The sequence below is a fragment of the Manis pentadactyla genome, chromosome 8 (assembly GCF_030020395.1).
Source record: "Manis pentadactyla isolate mManPen7 chromosome 8, mManPen7.hap1, whole genome shotgun sequence".
Lineage (NCBI taxonomy): Eukaryota > Metazoa > Chordata > Mammalia > Pholidota > Manidae > Manis > Manis pentadactyla.
The window spans coordinates 121,652,125-121,671,679 of NC_080026.1; the positions used below are offsets into that span (position 1 = coordinate 121,652,125).

A 19,555-nucleotide genomic window follows, 5' to 3' on the forward strand; every position below is an offset into this window, starting at 1 on the left:
CCCACCCATGAGACGTAGTGCAGGCTGGGGACAGAGGCAACCCCGGTGTCCCCTCCGCTTTCCCAGGTGACTCAGAATAATCCCCTCCCGAAAAACCACACGCTGCTCTGTGCCAAGCTGCAAAGCTCACAAAAGAAACAAGATTCTGGAAGCAGCTCTTTGGGTCCTTGAGGCAACACATGTGATCTAAAGTGGGTGTGTTTTTATTCTCTTGGTGTCCCTGCCACACTCATCCCTACCAGGGGCACACCTGTAGGCACACACACACATACACACAGTCAACATCCAGATATTTAAAATACACACTCATCCCACACACACACCATACTCAGCATATACAACATAGAAACACAACACACAAGCTCAGTATACACTCAACAAATACACAGCCTCAACGTACATACTCAACACATACACATGAGCAATGCACCCACACATTCAGTACACGTGCACATACCTATACTACACACACACACACACACACAACACCTACACAGTCAACACTCACTCAAACATTTATGCACAATCTGAACATTCATGATGCTGGAGGACTATGAGATACTCCTATTTCTTTGCCTTTATTGCCCAGCAAACTGACAGTGGGACAGTGTAGAAAACTGAAGTGAGTCAGGAAAGATTCACCACTTCCAGTTATAATTTGATGCCATCTATCTGCAGATCAGAGTCTGGTAGAAAGGAGATCAAGGAAAATGAGCAGGTAATTCTGAACACATGAAGACACAACTGGCATGGTGCAGCTCTCTCTTTCTGCCTCTGTCTCTCTGTCTCTGTCAGTATCTGTAATTATGGAAAAGTTGGCCCAGAAGAGTGATCCATTTAGAAATGAGCTTGACAAAGAGTTAATAGGTACAATGGCTTTCAGAGGACACCTGTCTGAAATGGGGTAACCTGAGGTTACTCCCACAAAGCTTGAAATCTTTGAAAATATTCCAGATACCATCTGGGCAAACGGATAGACACTGGGGGATACAAAACCAAAACTTTATTGAAGAATCTCATGAACAAGTGGTATAGATGATCTTGCTGTATCTAAAATTAATTCACTTTCATTTGCAAACTCTGACACTAGCAGACTTCTTCCTCAAAATGATAAGCCCATGGAGCATTCTGGGGAATGGCATGTAAATGAGTAATATCACCATGTTCCCTGTTTTTGAAGCTGGTAGATCGTTCATATGGCAAGAAATGTGCTAGGGAAGAGTGTATTCCATCCCTAATCTGGTTGTTTTCAGACTTCTCTGCTTGAGGACATTTTGTCATTACACTAGTTTTCCAGCGTTCCTCTTTTTCACGTCTGGAAGCTCAACTTTCTTTTCTCTCATGCTCCATTTTTGGCATTCCAGGCCAGTGCAATATCTTTACTGTCTGCATTTTAGATTCTAAAGCATCTGTCAAGTGTCTACATGTGTCTGGCTCAAAGAGGTGCTTCACCTGAAGAAAACCTAATAGAGCTTCAAAAGTCAAAGTCACCAAGAAGGACTCAGCAAGATTTCTTTGACAACTGTCTTAGTATTTTTTGTTGTTTTTGTTTTAAAGTTTAAAATGTGTTAATAATCTTATTTTAGAACATGCTAATCTGCTACTGATGGAAATGGGAGGGAAAAAAATACTGGTTCATCACCCACAGATAGTTTGAGAAATAACATAACAGACAACATCAAAACCAAGAAATTCTATTCTTGAAAATACCCATAAAAGAGGAAAAGACAAGCCACAGAATGGGGAAACAGTATTTACAGCACATTATTTGTTAAGGAAGTGATAAGAACGAACGAAAAGTAAAAATGGGCAAAAAAACCCAGACACTTTACGCGAGAAATCCCAATGCCCGGTGAACACGTGGGGAGGGCTCAACCTCACTATCACCAGGGAAATGAATATTAAAGCCACAGAGCCACCAGATCGACAAAAACGAAGTCTTGTCGTCCCAAATATTGCTGAGGATGCTGAGCAGCAGGAGCTCGCTGGTGGGAGAGTAAAGCAGTCGGAGCCTGGGAACACTCTCTGGCAGCATCCTCTAAAGTGGAACAGAAGAAGCCAGGCACGTAGGCAGCAGTTAATACCACTCCCAGTCCTGGTCCTAGGAACAAACCCTATGATGAAGGCAGCATGGTTTGTGATGGTTGTAAAGTGAAAACTAGCCAAATGCCCACTAGCAGTGACTGGACAAATAGATGGTGTGCCGTTCATGCTTTGGAAGAGCAGACAGCAGTGAAGACCATCAGGCCACTGCTTCGGACAGTGACGTCGACGAAGATCACCGACTACACCCTCTGTCCACCCAGGTGCAGTGCCTCTCAGGGCCAGATCTCCTAAACATTCAGTGATGTCCCAGTGCTGGACTTGCTCCTGTTGGCAGAGCCTGCGCCTACTGGATGCCCAGGCGTCAACCAGTGAGACAAGGTCCCTGAAAGGCCTGGGTGGGAGGAGTGTGGGCCTCCCCTGGTCACTGCTGTGTTGCTGCTGGCAGTGCCGTGTGGAGCATTTGGCCTGACAGTTCTTGAACTCCGGGTGCTCGTTCAGGTTGAGCCCTACGGCCCTCCTGCACCTCAGAGGCCGGTACCTGCCCTTCTCCAAGTGTTTCCCCAGCACCTGCTGCTGTTCCCAGCTGTGGACCTGCATTCCTGCTGCCACCTCCTCTGGAGCCTGGGGATGGCATGGGGTCCATGAGATTCTTAGGTTCTTACATCCTTCACTCTGTTCCCTCCCCTTGAACTTAGTAATTCTGAAATGGCTTTTCTCACATAGAATTTCAAGCCATATGCCATTGTTCAAAATAAGGTGCCTCAGGAGCATTAAAGAGCGAGGCAGTCATGGCTCTGGCCTCTGTAGACAGAACCCAGATAGATGACTGGGTAGAAGACACACAAGGAGAATGTTAAGATGTTGAATGAATGCGCAGAGCCCTTGAGGACCTACCTTTTCCTCCAGAAAATAACCTCTTTCCTTCCCAGCTGTAGGCCCCCTGGACTCCCAGTCTGCGCACCTCCTCCCACCCCCCAGTTAGTTCCTTCTTTAAAACCCCAAACACCACCATACTACTTCACACACAATGTTTGCCTTTCCACTTGGTATCTCTCGACAATTGGGCATTTAGTTCTGCCCTCTTCGAGGCTTCCTGCTGCTCCACTGTGTGGGGCTCCAGTGGCAGGACACTGGGGATTTTTCCTGATTTTTGTCTATCATGAGGCCACAGTGAATAAGAACCTCTCTGGTTCAGCTGTCTTTCTCCAGATGGACTTTCCTCGGGTTGTTATGAAAACTTTTGTTTTCTTTCAAAGAAAGAGGATGTGGGAAGGGAGGGGGTCTTCTCAGGCCTCCGAGGAAATCAGAGCTCTCCTGTGCGCTGCCACGTCACCTCGGGAGAGCCGCTCATCACGTGGAGGTGAGGTGGGAATGGAATGCCTAACCCACTGGTCAAGGTGCTTAAAGAAGGTGGGAACATTGACTATATAATAAGGTGTGACTGCAGTAATGGGGCAGATTCTACTGGAACCGTATCCTGAAACCAGCCACATTGCTTTATGTTTTGATAGGTGATACCCAGAACATTGAGAACATCTAATTCAGACTGACTCTGGGAAAAGCTGGAAACTTATGGTCTCATGTAGAAGTCCACAGGATAGGACTGGCTTTAGGCACCGCTCGATTCAAATGCTCAAATGATGCTCCTAGGACTCAATTTCTCTCTCGACCTTGGCTCCATCTTCTGATGTGTCGGCTACATTCTCAGATGTCTCTCCCTGTGGGGACAGGGTGGCCAGAGCAGCCCAAGCCTCATGTGCCCTCAGCAGGAAAGGGAAAGAATCTTCCCTAGTAGCTGAATCCAAAGTCCTGAGTTGAGTCCCCTTGACCCTGATTGGCCAGCCTTTGGTCAGGTGTCTGGCCCCCAACCAGCCAGAGAATGTGATTCCCCAGTTGTCACAGCCCAGATGTAATGCCCCTTCTGGGACTCAAGGCAAAGTCAGCTCCACTGGAATCCTGTGAACTGACAGGAAGAGTACATATATGAACGTAAACCCAGTGCTATTCTGGCACTAAGTGAAACAGACATTGGGTCATCAAGAAGTCACAATTTTTCACTGCACTTGGGGACTTGCTGTTCATGAGCCTGTCATTTCAAAATTCTGGTTCAGCACTGTTCCCTTCAAGGAATATTTCCACATTCTGTTATAGGAGGTAGAAACAAGCAATTAGATGTATGTGTGTGGCAAGAGAAATGTTTACGTATTGAAATAACCTTTAAAAATGTTTCTTCCTTTATGAGAAGAAATTTATGTCAAGTAAAGAGGTTTTCCCTATAAAGATCTAGCAAAATGAATTTCGGTCTTAATCAGAGTTTCAGAAAAAGCAAACATTAAAGGGCTGAGCAAATTCCCTCTGGAAATTAGAGAAGAGATTATAGGTGCAGAAAACCCCCTAAAACCTGTAAGGTCATTTAAATCACAGCAAAGAGGAAAAAAACAATAATTTTTTAAAATCAAATGTGATTGCATTTAAGATAAGCTCAGCCATGCTTTGTTACTGTCACAAAAGCAAAGTAGACGAGGTCCTCAAGTAAGCACCCCGACATTCCAGTTTTGAGAGAGCCAGTTATGGGATGCAAATGACCCAAAATTGGCTAGGAAATGAATGTTGAAATGACTGGTAAATTTGTCAATTCTCTAATCTTATTTTCTTGGCTTATGCATCTGCTTCAACTCCTTTCTGCACCTTCTGATTATTCTCCCAACTCTACCCCACCCTCAGATCTTCATGTCCGAGGAGCTTGCCAGTCTTGCGGAGCACTGGGGAACTCAGCAGTGCCTGAGACCAGCGGCCGCCCTGAGCTAAACACGGCTGCACAGGGCCCTCTGGCCAAGTCAGCTCACCTCACCTCCTCTCATCTCATCTCATCTAAGTCAGAAGTCAGCATCCCACCCTTGACTCTGCTTTTAGAGAGAGTGGGGTGACTCTGGAGACAGGTGAGATCCATCAGGCAAGTAAGAGGGGGCCACAAAGGACAAGGGTAGAGAGCAGGTAATCTGACAGCCTCAGGGAGAAAACAGGAAAGAGGGGCTCTCTTGGCTCCTTCTCTGGCTCTGTGGCCAAGCAGTTCTCGGCTCCCTCCTCCACACTCTTTGTTTCCAGGCAACTTGTTCCTCTACAGTCAAGTACCCAAAACCATACTGACCCTCAGATTTTGCTTTGTTTGACCAGTAACAGGTTTTAACATATTTTAAATTTAAATGCCTTAAAAGAACTCCTTTAGTTTTCTACAGTCCCCACCACTCCCTATTGCTTTTCACTGGCCTGCTCCATTACACTTTATCTGACTCTGACCATCAGCTGCTGGGTTGTCTATTAACCTTTCACTTTCATCACCTTAATTCTCTCCCTTTCTCTCTGAAGTAAACAGCCTCAGGGAATGACTCTTGGTCTTGAGTGGGTGCCCCTTTGCATGCCTCCACCACTTCACTGGGCTCTCCTGGACCCCACTCTCCGTGTCTACTTTTCATGTTCTCAAACAAGCTATCCCCCTCAGAGTCCACACACATTCTGGCCCCTCTTCCTCCCATGCCCTCCATCTCCTCCAAATTGATTCATACTCAGCTGTCAGAGCTCAAATGTCACTTCTTCGAGAAAGCCCTTCCTGCCTGCCTCAGACTAGCCTGGATCCCATCACACGCTCAGAACACCCTGCCTATCTGCTTCATAGCATTTACTTCGACTGTCTTGCAATAATTACCAGTGCAATTAACTATTAATTGCTGTCTGCCTTCCTCCCTGTCCTCCACCTCCTGACCTCCACCATCTCCCAAACTTGAGCTCAGGGGGGGAAAGTTACTCTGTTTGCCTTGTTTATATCTCTACCTCCAGCTAGTGGAGCAATCTGAGCGCTCATTACATTTTGAAGAGTGAGTGAGTAAATAAGTGAAAGGGTGTCATCAGGCTGAGATGGCAAGGAGGGGAATTTCAGGAGAAAGACGGCATGAACGAGGGGTAAGGCAGTAGAGTGTGGGGCATATGATGGCACCATGCAGAGTCCGTCATTCTTTAATTGCGGCCCCCATGCATAAACCGCACTCCCCGAAGGCGCCTCAGTGAGCGGGAGGCTTCATGCCACCATTCTTTCCCTCACCACTGTGCCCACTGTGTGCAGGGGGAAGAGGGTTTCCCAGCTGGTACGGGCCCTTATGCCTGTCCCCAGCAAGGCCCCTTTTGCACTCCCTCTGGCAAGCTCTCCTCTCCTTCACCAGCCTGTTTAAGCTCCTTACTCGACTCCCTTTTGAAATGAAGGCCATTTAGTGAGATCTTCCTCCATTTCTCTTTTCTCCATCCCAACTCTGGCCCTTGGCAGCACTTACATTTAGTTGTGTAAGAAGGGCAATCTTCCCAGGACAAATTTTTCTAAATGTTCGTGGTTTTGTCTGAATTGTTTTGTTTGAAGTTTAAATAGATCCATTGATTTTTCTGACCCATTCAGGAACTTGTTATTTTAAATAAAAGAGGGATGTGCTAAGCTATAGCCAGCCAAAACCACCTCCAGGGGTAGAAATCACCTTCCAGAAGGACAGACCACCTTTTGGAGGCCTGGTGAGGTAGTGGAGGGGCTCCACTGGGTGTGGGGGACCTGGGTGCTGAGCCTGCTCTGACGGAAGGCCCTGTTGGTGGCCCTGCAGATCAGCCGCCCTCCCTGCACTCTGAGGGGGTTGGTCAGGGGATGAATCTCAAGCCCCCCTCTCACTGATGACTCACCTGGGTCCCAAGCTCGGGGTCAATGGATGTAGCTCATACTCCCTGCACTGAAGCTCAGGAAAGCCCCAAGCGCAGGTCACCTGGGGCAGCCTCGCCTGTATCTCTGGACAACCACTGTCACTGTCTAGGTAGAGTGTGCATTATGAGGTTGAATTTACCAAAATGGAAGATTAGAGAAGTGCCTTTTACTGTGTTGTGTGAAGACTCTAAATGAGCTGACCTCTCACTTCTACCCACTGGGCCTGTGACTCACAAGTGGGCCTCATGGCTGTGCCCTAGATTGCGTGGCTGTGCCCTCCCAAATGCACAGGTTGAAGTCCTAACCCGCAATGCGATGGTTTTAAGAGGTGGGGCTTTTGTGAAATATTAGGTCCTGATGATGGAGCCCTCATGAATGGGATCAGTGCCCTTATAAAAGAGGCTTCAGGGAGCTCCGGCAGCCCCTTCCTCCACAGAGGATTGATGGAGTCCGGGCCTGAGCACCACCTTTTGAATGAGCCCACCCACCATCTCAGAGAGACCTGGGTGTCATCGTACCCAGGCTACAAGCATCCTCCAGAGGACACGTCAGCAGGACACAAGCCCACCTGTCCCCTGACCCCTCCCCTCAAAAAGCCTGCCGAATACCCTGGCCATCAGAAGCCTCTCGACCTGGTAGACTCCCTCTTTCCTTTGTTCTGCTGGCACAGAGGGGTCCCTCTCAGGTTCAGCAGTAAACCTGCTTGGCCTGTTGAGTTGGCATCCCCTCTAGCCCTTTCAAGGATACAGTGAGAAGTCAGCAGCCCGCGACCCAGAAGGGAGCCTCACCGGGACCTAACCCCACTGGCACCCTGACCTGCACCATTGAGCCTCCAGAACTGTGAGAAATAAATGTGTGTTGTTTAGGCTCCCCAGTCTGTGGTCATTTATTATGGCCTGAGCTGAGCTAGCTGGGTTGGGAGAGGGGTTCTTTGCATACACAGGGGTGTCTCCAAAATCCCTTCAGGATTCTCCACATTCTTTCCCCTCCTCCGGCTCTTGCCACCGCTGACTGGAATACGCTGGTCTGGTCAGGCAGGGAACGGCAGGCACCCCCTCCTGCTCTGCACCCCTAGCCTGACCAGAGAAGCGTATTAACCAGCAAATGGGACCCAGAGCTGATCAATCCATCAGGTATTTACCCTCCCCTGGGGAACACATCACAGTGGAACAGAAGAAAATCCTGGAAAGGTCACTGGCTCAGGAACACTTATGGTCTGGACACTTAATAAAAAATACCAGGTTCCTACATCCTAGGACCAGAGCACCTAGGACCTGGTTACCCCAGAGCCCCAGGGTCCTAGTGTCCCAGGAAGCAATGGCAACCATTCAAAGAGGCTCAGAGCTTCCTGAGGTTTCAGTGTTGGGCAAGGACAGAGATGTGAGTAGAGGAGGGCATGGGATGGGCTCAGGGTCTGCGTGTCAGGTGGCATAAGCCCTGTCACCAGGTCATGCCACCATGTCTTGCTTATGAAACAGGACAAGATTTATAGCTCCAAGCATGCCTGGCCTTCTTGCTCCAGGCTTGACCCATGCAGACCATTCCGTTCTTCCTAAATGACTTCCATTGGCCTTTTTCTGCTCAGAAAATTGTATGAGTCTCTGGTTTCTAAAGCAAAACAAATATGACCTCCCCTGCCAGGCCGGTGCTCAAGACTGTCCTGGTCTTCCATGATGTAGCCTCCCAGCCCTTTACCACTCCCATCCTCCATAAGACATCTGGGGGCAGTGAGGCACAATTCTCCATGCCCACCCACTCCTCTTCCTCTAGACTTTGCTCCTCTCTCATGGCCCATTTCTGGGTCATCTTCCTTCTGATTCCCGTAGGTCTCTTCTCTCTCTGAATTTCGCTATAGGAATGAGTGCTGCAAACCAGCTCTGACCCACTAGATTATAAGCTGTGTGAGGGCAGGACCATTCCTGTGTTGTTCACAAATGTATAATGTACAATGTCTAGCACAGTAGCTGACACATAATAGGTGCTCAATCAACATTTGCTAATTTAATGAATTCCATTCTTTACTGTCTTGTGGCATGTATGCAATGTGGTTGCCTCAAGGAAACCACAAGCTCTTCAGGGCTTAATCCTGGCCCATAACAGGTACTTCTAAAATTCTTGTCCATTGATCAAGGTGGCCATCAGAGCCCAGGGAGAGTAGTCACCATGTAGGATTCAGTAAGGTTGAGTGTATTTACCCATGCTTTTTTCTGGAATACAATTTAATAATACAAATCAAGAGCCTTAGAGCTGTCCACACCCCCTGACTGGGGAGTAAGTACTCCTGTAACACCATCCTAAGGAAATTAACTGACATGTCATCAATATTAATAAAACAAGAGTAGCTGCAATTTCCTAAGCAGTTATATGAGCCAGGCAGTCTGCTGTTGGCCACTTCACATAGGTTCTCTCCTATGATCCTCCAAGCAACCCACTGGGCGAGTATTATGACTCTCATTTTACAATGAGAAAATTGAGGCTCAGAAAAGTTTATGAAACTCGACTATGGTTACATGCCTACTAAATGGAAGGGCCAGAAGTTGACCTGGAAACATCCGACTCCAAAGCCCATGCATGGCATCCCTATTATAATAGTGGGAAGTCATGAGCAATCTAATATCTAGCAAGAGGAAATGGATTAAATTAGTTACGGTATATCCACAATGTAGAATATTATTAGCCATCAGAAATAATGTTTTTGAAAGACTTTTCAACAACATAGGAAATACTTTAGATAAAAAGTTAAGTGAGAATGATAAAGTATTGTAGTGGGTTGAGTGGTGGACCCTGAAATGGATGTCATGTCTAAATCCTTGGAGCCCGTGAATGTGACCTTATTTGAAAAAAGGGTCTTTGAGATAAGATCACCCCGGATTACCCAGGCAGGTCCTAAATCGAGTGAAGAGCATCCTTAGAAGAGACAGAAGAGGGCATGTCTTTGTGTCTCAAAGACATGTAGAAGGTAATATGAAGATAGAGACAAAGATTGGAGTGATGTGTCCATAAGCCAAGGAATGGCAGGAAGGATGAGAAACTCGAAGAGGCCATAACAGATTCTCCACTACAACCTTTGTGGGAGTGCGGCCTGGCTGACATCCTGATTTCAGGCTTCTGGCCTCCAGAACTGTGAGAGAATAAATTTCTGTTGCTTTAAGCCACCTGGTTTGTGGAGACTTGTTGCATCAGCCCCAGAAACTAATACAGATTTCTGGCCGTATGTACTTTTAGAAACTTTACTCCCTGTCGTGGCAATCCAGACCCGCTGTGCTCTCACTCCCAAATACAGCTCCAGGTGACAAAGGTTCTGCAGATTCTACCCCCGAAAACACTATCCTTCTCTCCTTGGCCTGTTTCCCCTGAATCCTCCATCTGCCTAAGGAGATCAATACACATTTAGACATGTACCAATATGTCTGATATGAAAACATGTACTTAATACCACCACTGGGATTCAGTGCAGTCAACATTGACCAAGTGCCACGCACTGTCCTGGGCACCAGGGATATCATGAAGTCCCCCTCCCATTGCAGTGCTTTAGAGTTTGCAGATCACATCCATGTACATTAGTCTGTTTGATCTTTACACCATCCTGAAGGTTAAGTAGGGCAAAACATTCCATACCTATTTTGCTGATGAGTAATCTGAGGCTCCAGAGATATTAAGTGCTTTGCTCAAAGTTATGCAATAGGGCAAAGCTTAAACCCTATTCTTTCTAGGACATTAATCCCTCCAAACCCAGTATTTTGGAAGTCCAGGGATAGGAGAGTGAAATGGCACAGGCGGGATCCAGGCAGGTGTCTCAGAGAGGTAAAATTTTGAGCAGAGTCTTATAAAATGGTAGAATCCGAATAGATTAGGAGTTGACAAATTATGGCCTGTGAGCAAAATCTGGCCCATTTCCTATTTTTATAAATAAAGTTTTATTAGAACACAACCTTGCTCATTCATTTACACATTGGCTATAGCTGTTTCTGTGCTGCAACAGCAGAGCTGAGTAGTTGGGGCAGAAATTGTGTGACCTGCAAAGTCTTAAATATTTACTATTTGACCCTTTCCAGAAAAGGTTTGCAGACATCTATTATAAATGGTTGTGTGTGGAAGGGAGGAGCTTGTGGGGGCTAAGGGTGAGTGCCTACAACATAAGGAAATCCACAGCTTCCGGTTAAAGGTAATACTCACTTTCTTGGAGTAACTATCTTTCTGGTGTTAATAATAATAGCAAACACTTATATGGTACCAATTATAAAAGACCTAGGCAATATTTTAACTGCTTTACACATAACAACCATTTATTATTATTATCATCCTCATTTTATAGACAAGGAGATAGGGACAGAGAGATAAAGAAGCCCGTCCAAGCTAGCAAGTGGCAGCGCCGCGTTCACAGCCAGGCATCCATGCCAGGGGCTGTGTGGGGAGCCTCCTTCATCCTGCTGCTCACACCTGTCGGAATCCTGGGCATTCATTAACTCACTGAACAAGCATGTACGGAGCCCTGCTGTGGTGCAGGCCAGATGCTAGGTGCTGCAATCACAGCCGACCGTTCCTTTCTGCCCAGGCATTTCCTACTGTTTTCCTGACAGCCCCACACCCCCTGCCATTCACCTGGGAGCAGAAACACTGTCTGCAGAGTGGGGACTCTTGTGATGCGTCAGGAGGTCAGAGAAGCTGTGACAGAGCAAAGGCAAAGGCTTTTCTGGAACAGAGACAAAGTGCTAAAGCCGGAATGGAGTGATCAAAGACAGAGTCACCCGCTGAGTCAGGAAGGGAGGGAGGCTTCGGAGCCCTGTCACGACTCGCAGAGACTAGTCACCCCAGCTGTGAGGGCGTCTTACATCCACCAAGGCTGCAGGGCTCTGCTGAAAGTCACACCATGAATAACTAACTGGACAGAATAAGAACGATGGGCAAGTGAGCCCACTCCAGCTTTGCACGCCCACCCCGGAAGCACCAGTCAACTTTGTTCAGGCCCCTAAACATCCTCTCGAGGCTTAGTTCTCATCTTCCTGCGAAGGTGATTGGTACAAGAAATTAAGTGTCTGGCATCCTATTGGGAGACATGCAATTTCATACTGGTTATTTCATCTGAGGCCAGGGAATGCAAGGAGGCTGCTTTGCTGGAGTATATTTAAGAGGAAACAAGGGGCACGCTGGAGCGGGCACCCACCCGCAGAAGGGAATTCGCCTGCCCCTGGCCTCCTGCCACTAACCCCGGCCCCAGCCCTGCAGTGCCCACGTTGGTGTGGAGACGGAGGGGGAGGGGAAACTGCCTCTAGTCGGTATCAGCTCTCCCCACCCAGACACCTGCAGCAAGCCTGGGAGGAGAAAAACAGCTTTACCTCAGTGACTCTCTGTCAGATATCCTTCCCCTCCCCACCCACCAGCCTAGTACTGAGAAGAAGAAGAAAGAATTGATCAAGTCTCCCTGGCCCGTGGGAGGTATCACACAGCATCGGGCATGGGGGATTGTGGGTGTCAAGTTAAAAAAAAAGCATACACTCCACCCCAAACTAAACAGAATGGAAGAAAAATCCCTTAGGTATGAATAACAGCCTGACTGCTCAAGAGAGCTCCGCTATCTGGTGGCGAGCCCAGAGGGCAGGAGAGGAAACTGTTTCTGAGTTTCTTAACATTCTCGGAGTGCTGCAGCCCTTAGGGGACGTCCACCTGGCCAGATGCCCGTGACCACAGCTGACAGCCCCTGGCACAATCCCTGATGAGCTAGCCAGCTGGGAGATTGGGAGACCCCCCACAGCTCAAGGAGGTGTGCTCTTGAGGAAAGGACAGAGCACCAGAACTCACTTAAAAGACACACCTGGGTTGTTTCAGGTGTTCCCCGTCCAAAGCACCAAACGCCATCACTCATGTGAACCAGCAGGTGACTGTGGAGCCTCTGTATGCCGTTCCGGGAGCCCAGAGGGGCCAAGGGCCCAGACCCTGCACACATGGAGCTCAGTGTCTAGTTGGGGGACACGGACCTGAAACATAAATACAGAACCGCGGGTGACACTGTGCCCTGGAAGTGAAGTGGGTGCCGAGAGGGGAGGTACCAGGAGACCTAAGTTAGCTGGGGGCGGCTGTGGGGGTGAGGGGAGAGGAGGCCACGCAAGCAGAGAAACCACACCTGTGAAGCACCTGGCTTAGGCCACCAACAGGCCTCCAACGACCCCAGCTGGATACAAGAGGAGAGGGTGGCATGAGGGAGGACTTGGGCAGACAGGTTTCCTGGGATGTCCCCAGAGTGCAGGTCTCCGGGCACCAAACCGAGCAGCCCAAGCTCTTTCTCAGGAGATCTGCCTGTTGTTTGCCTACTGTTCTCAATTTCATATTCCTCATTGCATTTAAACCCAGACCCTGCAGGCTTAATCTTGTCTGTATCTCCATGACATCATTTCTGCCCTCTCTAAGTTATACTGGGCCAAAATATACCCCTATGTCTAGGAAAGAAACCAGGATACGTGAGAAAGACTGTCTGAGGGGCCCTAAACCTGGGTTCTCCTTCCTGAAGACCTCACTCCATCCAGTGCTGAAGGCGAGGCTGGTACGGTGCAGGAGGGGAGAGGGCCAGGGGCTGGATTCAAGTCCTGACTCTGCCCCAGCTGACTATGTGTGACCTTAAGCAAGTCACTCACCCCTCTGGGTATTCGTTGCCTCATCTATGAAGTGAATGGATCCCACTAGGTCAGGGGGGCCCTACTAAGGTCCATAGGTAGGCTTTACAAGGGCCCAAGAATCCCTGGAATTATATGTAAAATTTAGTGGCTGTAAGTATTACACAATTTTCTGGGAAGATCCACAGCCCTCATTCAGTGGTCAAAGGGGACGAGGACCCCAGAAAAGACCAGGAATGGCTGCCCTGGGTGATAACTGTGCACCCACAGCTTTCACGATTGTCCATTTCTTGACACTGGAGTCTCATCAGAGGCATGATTACCGTAAAGCTGATGAGACATGAGCTTCCGGGCCCGTGAGAGAGGGGAGATGCTGGGAGCACTCTGGGCAGGGAAGGGAAGCCAGGTCACAAGCAGGAAGCGTTTCTGTGTGCGCATTTCTGGTAAACTGCCTAAGGAGGGCTCTGAAGAAACACCTGAATCTGTGGGGCATCAGCAATTTGCTGTGATGCCCCTTCTGAATAAATATCGACTTTTATACTTTGTTTTCAGAATTTTGTATTCTCATTGAGGAAGGCTCCTAAATTGTGACTTTTTGGGTGCCACACAACCCAGCTTGTCTGCTGGGTCCCAGATGTAAGCCAGGCTAAGCCGACGCAGGGGAGGTGGGGGGTGGGGTCCCACACTCATGCTGCTCTGACCGGCCAGCTTTCCTCTTACTTGGCCAGCCTGGCCATTCTGGTTTCGGCCTCCTTCCCTTCCCTTCTCTTTCCTCTCCTCTCCTTGTCTAATGTGGTTCCAGGGGGTAGAAATGACCTGAATGAGGGGCCACGCCCCCAGGACAATGGCCTGGCATTTTTGACGTGGAAGTGGCGTCTGCTGTGACTCAATGCCATCCCGGCCTGGGGACGGCCCCTCCTCCAGAGTAGCCCCTGCGTTTCATTTCAGGCAGCCCAGCTGCGTTCTGCATGACTGAATTGGACACCTCTCACTTCCTCTGTAAACGGAATTTGGTCTTTGGATGACGTGCAGGCAAGTCGGTTGTGCAAAATAGTACATCTCCACCTTCAGGCACCCACCCCAACCCCCAAGACCTAAAGAAACGAAAAGAAACAGAAAAAAGCAACACCTGAAAGGAACTGACTTCAAACAAGTAAAGACTTTTTTAATGGCCACAAGTGCTGCTCTCAGGCCTGGAGAGTGACGGTGGTGCCCCCCTGGACCTGCTCACGTCTCCGGGCAGCGCCTACCTGGCTGGGTGACCTAGGCCCGCAGGCCACTGAAGTAACTCTGTTCTCATCCTGCCCAGAAACTAGCACTTGCTCTGAGACCCTGGTTCTTCAACCTTATGGGGACAACGTCCATGTTTTGTGAGGTGTAACCAGCGTGGTACAGGTAGAGCACCCAGCTCCCAGCAGGCACCTCATCCTGGGTGCCAAGAAGAGCCAGGCGACGCAATGCAACCACTGGCCCTGCCCCAGGGCTGAACTCCTGCAGCACCCTGCCCACCTTGGAGGTACCTCCTGCTGGCCCCTTTCCCACCCCAAATGCCTCAGGCCATTCTGGGGGTGGCCAAACCTTCCAAGTCAGAAGAAGGCTGAGTCTCCACGTGGGTGGTAGGCGTCCCAGCTCCCCAGCTTCATAAGACACAAGGGGACAGATGTTTTGGTTTCTGAATGTGCCCATTTCCTTCCTGCTCATAGGCTCGGTAGCTAGACCGTGACACAGTGATGAACAAATCCTCCAGGAATGATGCCCCTTAGAAGTTCTTGGCTGAGGTAAAATAAGCAAATAAATGAAAATAAGTACAAGTCACGTGAGGCAGCACCAGTCGGCGTCATCTGACCCAAGTGGGGTTCCTGCTGGGCCACAGCACCGTGCAGAGTCTGGGCTCTCCCCCACAAGTCTGGGTCACCTGGAGACAGTGGCAGAGGGCAGGCCCCAGTGTGAAAGCCAGGGATGCACAGCTGGACACGTCACGGATGTTCCTGTTTGGGAGGACTTTAAGTCAGAGTGTGTTTGGAAGATTCAAGGATCACCATGGAACATAACACCTGGCACATAGTAGCGGCTCAGTGCATATCCATCGGCCCCCTTCCTCCCTTCTTTTGGAGCCCCTTCCTCTTCCTCCAGCTGCACCGTGTCCAGATTGATGGTGCTCACTCTCAGGTCCCACCAGCACTGGAGGCCGCATCTCCCTCACAGTTCTGCAGCCACAGAGACCTATGGACCTCCCACCTTTGCATCTCACTTTTGTATCGTCCTCAGACCCATGCTGTGCCAGGTCTCTCATCTCTGGTCTGGACTCCAGCCACCACTTCCTGCCTGCCTTACAGCAGTGCTGCACTCCGAGGTGTGGTGCTGTTCTGCCAATTCACGGACTTAGTCTGCTTTGTTTACATGCCTGCCCCCCAAACCTTGCCCTGGGGAGCAATCCTGGGGTCCTTCCCAGCTCGGGACAGTAAACCTAGCATGTGGTCAGGTTCATAACAGGGGCCACTAAAAGTCCCCAACAGAAGGACCCAGCCTCTGCCTGCCAGTCCATCACAGCACAGGGGCTCCAGGAGTTCTCACTCTCCCAGGAGAGAACACAAGTCGGGACAGCAGGGTCCCCACTGCACCCTAGGTGACTTCCTCATGAGGAAAAAGAGAAGCAGGAGGAGAAAGGCATGGCTTTTGGAGGCCTATTCCTGGGGCGTTCTGGTAGAAGGAACCAGAGGTCTGTCTTCATGGGCTTTGTGCAAGACCTGGGGTGCGCTGGGGTCTCCCTCAGCCTCCAGCCTCAGCCCCGCCCTCTCCCTCCACAGCCCCACGGCCTCAAGGCAGCACAGTCGGGGCTTCCTATCACACTCCATATTACCATCAGCCCAGGTCTGCTCACAGCCTCGGGCCTGGCATCCTGGAATGCCTTCTGAATGTGCCTGAGTCATACCTTCCTCTGGTTTTGAAGTTTCTGCCAAGGAGGAATGTTGCCGGAATGAAGCCTCTTCTGACACCAGGGCTGGCTGTCCTCCGTCATGAGGCTGACCCAGCTGCCTTACGCATTGGATGGTGAGGCTTGCCAGGTGTGGGCCAGGGGCCTCTGGTGAACCAGCCACACTCTCCCAGTGAGCAGGAAGCCCAGGTTAAGGACATGATTTGTGACTAGGGCTGATCACAGCAACAACAAAAATGAACAATGGTAGCTAGCCTACAAAGCACGTCCTACACTTCAGGCTCTGAACCAATCACAACCCATGCCCAGGCTCATTTCGTCATCTCAGGCAATCCAAGCAGCTCTTAATACCCCCAATTTACATTCAGGAAAATGGAGGCTCTAAAACTGAGTGACATGCCTGAGACCACACAAAGGTGGAGCCTGTGGCCAGGCAGCCCCGAGCGTGTTCCTCTGACCACTGTGCTCCGCTGCCTTGTGGGAGTGGAATGAAGCTGATTCTGTGCCCACACAGAGGTTTAATCAGCATGAACGACCGTGTGTGAGCAAGGCTGCCAGCAGCCAGCAGAGGGATTCCCCTTCACAAAGGCTCCAGGCTGAGAAACAAACTGGAGGGAAAGGCCACTCCTTGCCTGCGCCTCCCAGTCCAACCCACTTCCCTCCCGCATGTTTTCCAACCACCCCTCCACCATCTTCTGAAGACTACCAGAAAAGAAGAAAAAGATTTTTTGAGCACCTGCAACACGCCAGTTTCTCTTCATCTTCACCATCCACTTAATCCTCATCCCAGCCCTCCGAGGTTGGGTGTCATTTTTCCCATTTTATAGTTGGAGAAACTGAGGCTTTGAGAAGGCAAGCGACTTGCATTAGACCATTTCATTGGCAGAACCGAGCTTGAGACAAAGCCAAACCCAATCTAGAGCCTGCACATGGTCCGCCACACCACGGAAGAAGAGAACCCCTTGGAAGCTGTGGAAACGACCTCGTAAGCTTGAGAGCAGGGCCAGACCTCACTGGGAAGGAGGGGATGGTCAGGAAGGAGAGGCAGGCTCTCCTCTGGCTCAGCCCCAGACCTCCCCTGCTCGGGCCAGCTCATCAGCGCCCTGCTGAAGAGAAGGAGCACCCTGGCCCTCCAGCAAACAGGCAACAGCAGGGCGAGCCACCCTTTGCTGGCCTGCTGCCTAATACACTTAGTACAAGACCTTGGGAAGCAGCAGACGGAGAGGCTAGGCTTCCGGATGCTGTTGCCCACAGGCCACTCATGCAGCCTGGGAACACCCGGCCTCCTGGACCTTGAATATCCCTCATGGTGTCCACCAGGCTCCCTAGCAGCAATCCCTGTTCCCGGCCAGAGTTTCCCCCGCCAAGGAGCTGGGTTAGACTCTTGACTTCCCTTTAGGGAGATACCTTGCCTCAGGCCACCCAGACCACAGGCACAGATGCATCTGCCTGCTGCCCCTCACTGTGAAAACAGAGGCAGGCAGGGGCAGACCTACTGCACAGGGCTTGAGGAACTTCGAGGAGATGCAGGTAGCCTTGAAGCCAGGCAGCCCTGGGCAAAGTATGATGCCCTGAGAAGAAGCCTCAGTTTTCACATTTGTAAAGTGGTGTCAGTAACGCCTCTCCCACAGCTCTGATTGAATCAGAAAATTTACATAAGCATCCAGTTTGACACATAGGAAGGACTCCTTAACAACAACAACAAAAAATGCCCAAATCACCATTTGTGAGACACAAAGTGCTCTAGGAATGAGGGGTTGGGAGAGTCACTTCCAGCTCAGGTGGGCCCCTAAGTGATCTCCAATGCTTCCTGAAAGAGATGCTATTAAAACGGACCTTGAAGACAGCATGAGCTTTCAACAGGTGGCAAGGGGGTGGGTGGCAGGGAGGGCCACAAGAAACACTGAGAAAATCCACGAAACGGGAGAAACCAGAGTGTGCCCTGTGAATCTCAGGTAATATGGAAAAAACAGTAAATATAAAAATATTCTTACTCGTTACCTTTCTGTCATAGGATTGATTTTTAGAAAATCTCAGTATTCTAAATTCCCTAAAATGATCATAGGTGATTTTATTCAATAAAAAGAGTTGTTTTAAAAAGCAGCATCAATAGCAAAATCAGCAAAATGTCCCTTTGAGACTGAAGGTCACAAAGCAAGAATTTAAAAAATTGCAAGGAGAGGAGGCATTAGAGAAAGGAGCTGGTGTCCACCTGGGGGTCTCAGCCTCAGTACTGTTGACATTCGGGATGGGATCATTCTCTGACCTGTACTTGTAGCAACCTGGCCCTACCTGCTAAATGCTCCTATATTCTGCCCCAGTTATAACAACCAAAAATGTTTCCAGACATTTGCCAAATGTTGCCTAAGGAGCAAAATAGCCCCTGGGTAAAAGTCACTGCTTTAGGCCCTGGAATCTGATGTGAAGGACAAGTTCCCTGCATGCACAGAATGCAGAATGCCTTCACTGTGTCTGTGCTCTCCTACCCCATTCCAGGAGGCAAAAAGCCTGAACTGACATCTCAATACTTAACACTACCTAGCTACATGACCTTGGGTGAGTTGGACGCCACTCCGTGCCTCAGCTTAATTATCTGTAAAATGACAGGTACTCTAGGTGAGCTCTCAAGTTCCATGAGCCTGCCTGTCCATGCAGCCCCTTTATATTGTAAGTGAGGGAGGCAATATGCGGAAATGTCATTTTCCCCAAAGTGAAACACCTCCCCACTGGCAGAGCCGTTACCAAAACCCAGGTCTCCTGATTTTTGCGTATGTCCCCCTCCACCCTATACTCTTCCTACCATGTCCTCCATGAATTAAAAGCGTGCTTCTTTGTGCCAAATATAAGATGATAAGTGGAGAGTGACTGAGCCAAGTCACTTGTATGTGCCATTGAGTGAGCAAGGCCATAGAGAAAGCTCCTCTCTGTAAATAACAACAGCGTCAACGACTTGGCTTTCCGAATGAGCTAAAGCAACTTGCAGAAACACAGGGCTAATTGGCTTTTGCAGGAGAGTGGAGAATCTGGGGGTGATGAATTGTGTGCTATTCAATGGCGGGTTGCTGTGACAGAGGGCTGCAAATGCCACTCTGGGGATGTGTTAATGAGGGCCCTGCATGCACAACACGAGAGGCAATTACTCTGTGCTCACTGGCACGGGCTCCTTTTGGCAGGAGAGCTGCCGACAGGGTTGGAACGAGTTCAGCAGAAAGTTCACCAAGAAAGCCGCCTGAG

At 49.5% G+C, this 19,555-nt stretch overlaps 1 protein-coding gene across 1 annotated transcript in view; it reads left to right on the forward strand.

The window, feature by feature from the left end:
• LOC118919067 (uncharacterized) overlaps positions 1-6,523 on the forward strand; it is a 31,246-nt gene extending 24,723 nt beyond the window's left edge. Inside the window, exon 4 of the mRNA XM_057505390.1 lies at positions 4,771-6,523. Within this exon, the coding sequence (XP_057361373.1) occupies positions 4,771-4,973 (203 nt within the window). The 3' untranslated portion in view covers positions 4,974-6,523. The remainder of the gene's footprint in view (positions 1-4,770) is intronic.
• Positions 6,524-19,555: the final 13,032 nt, after the last annotated feature.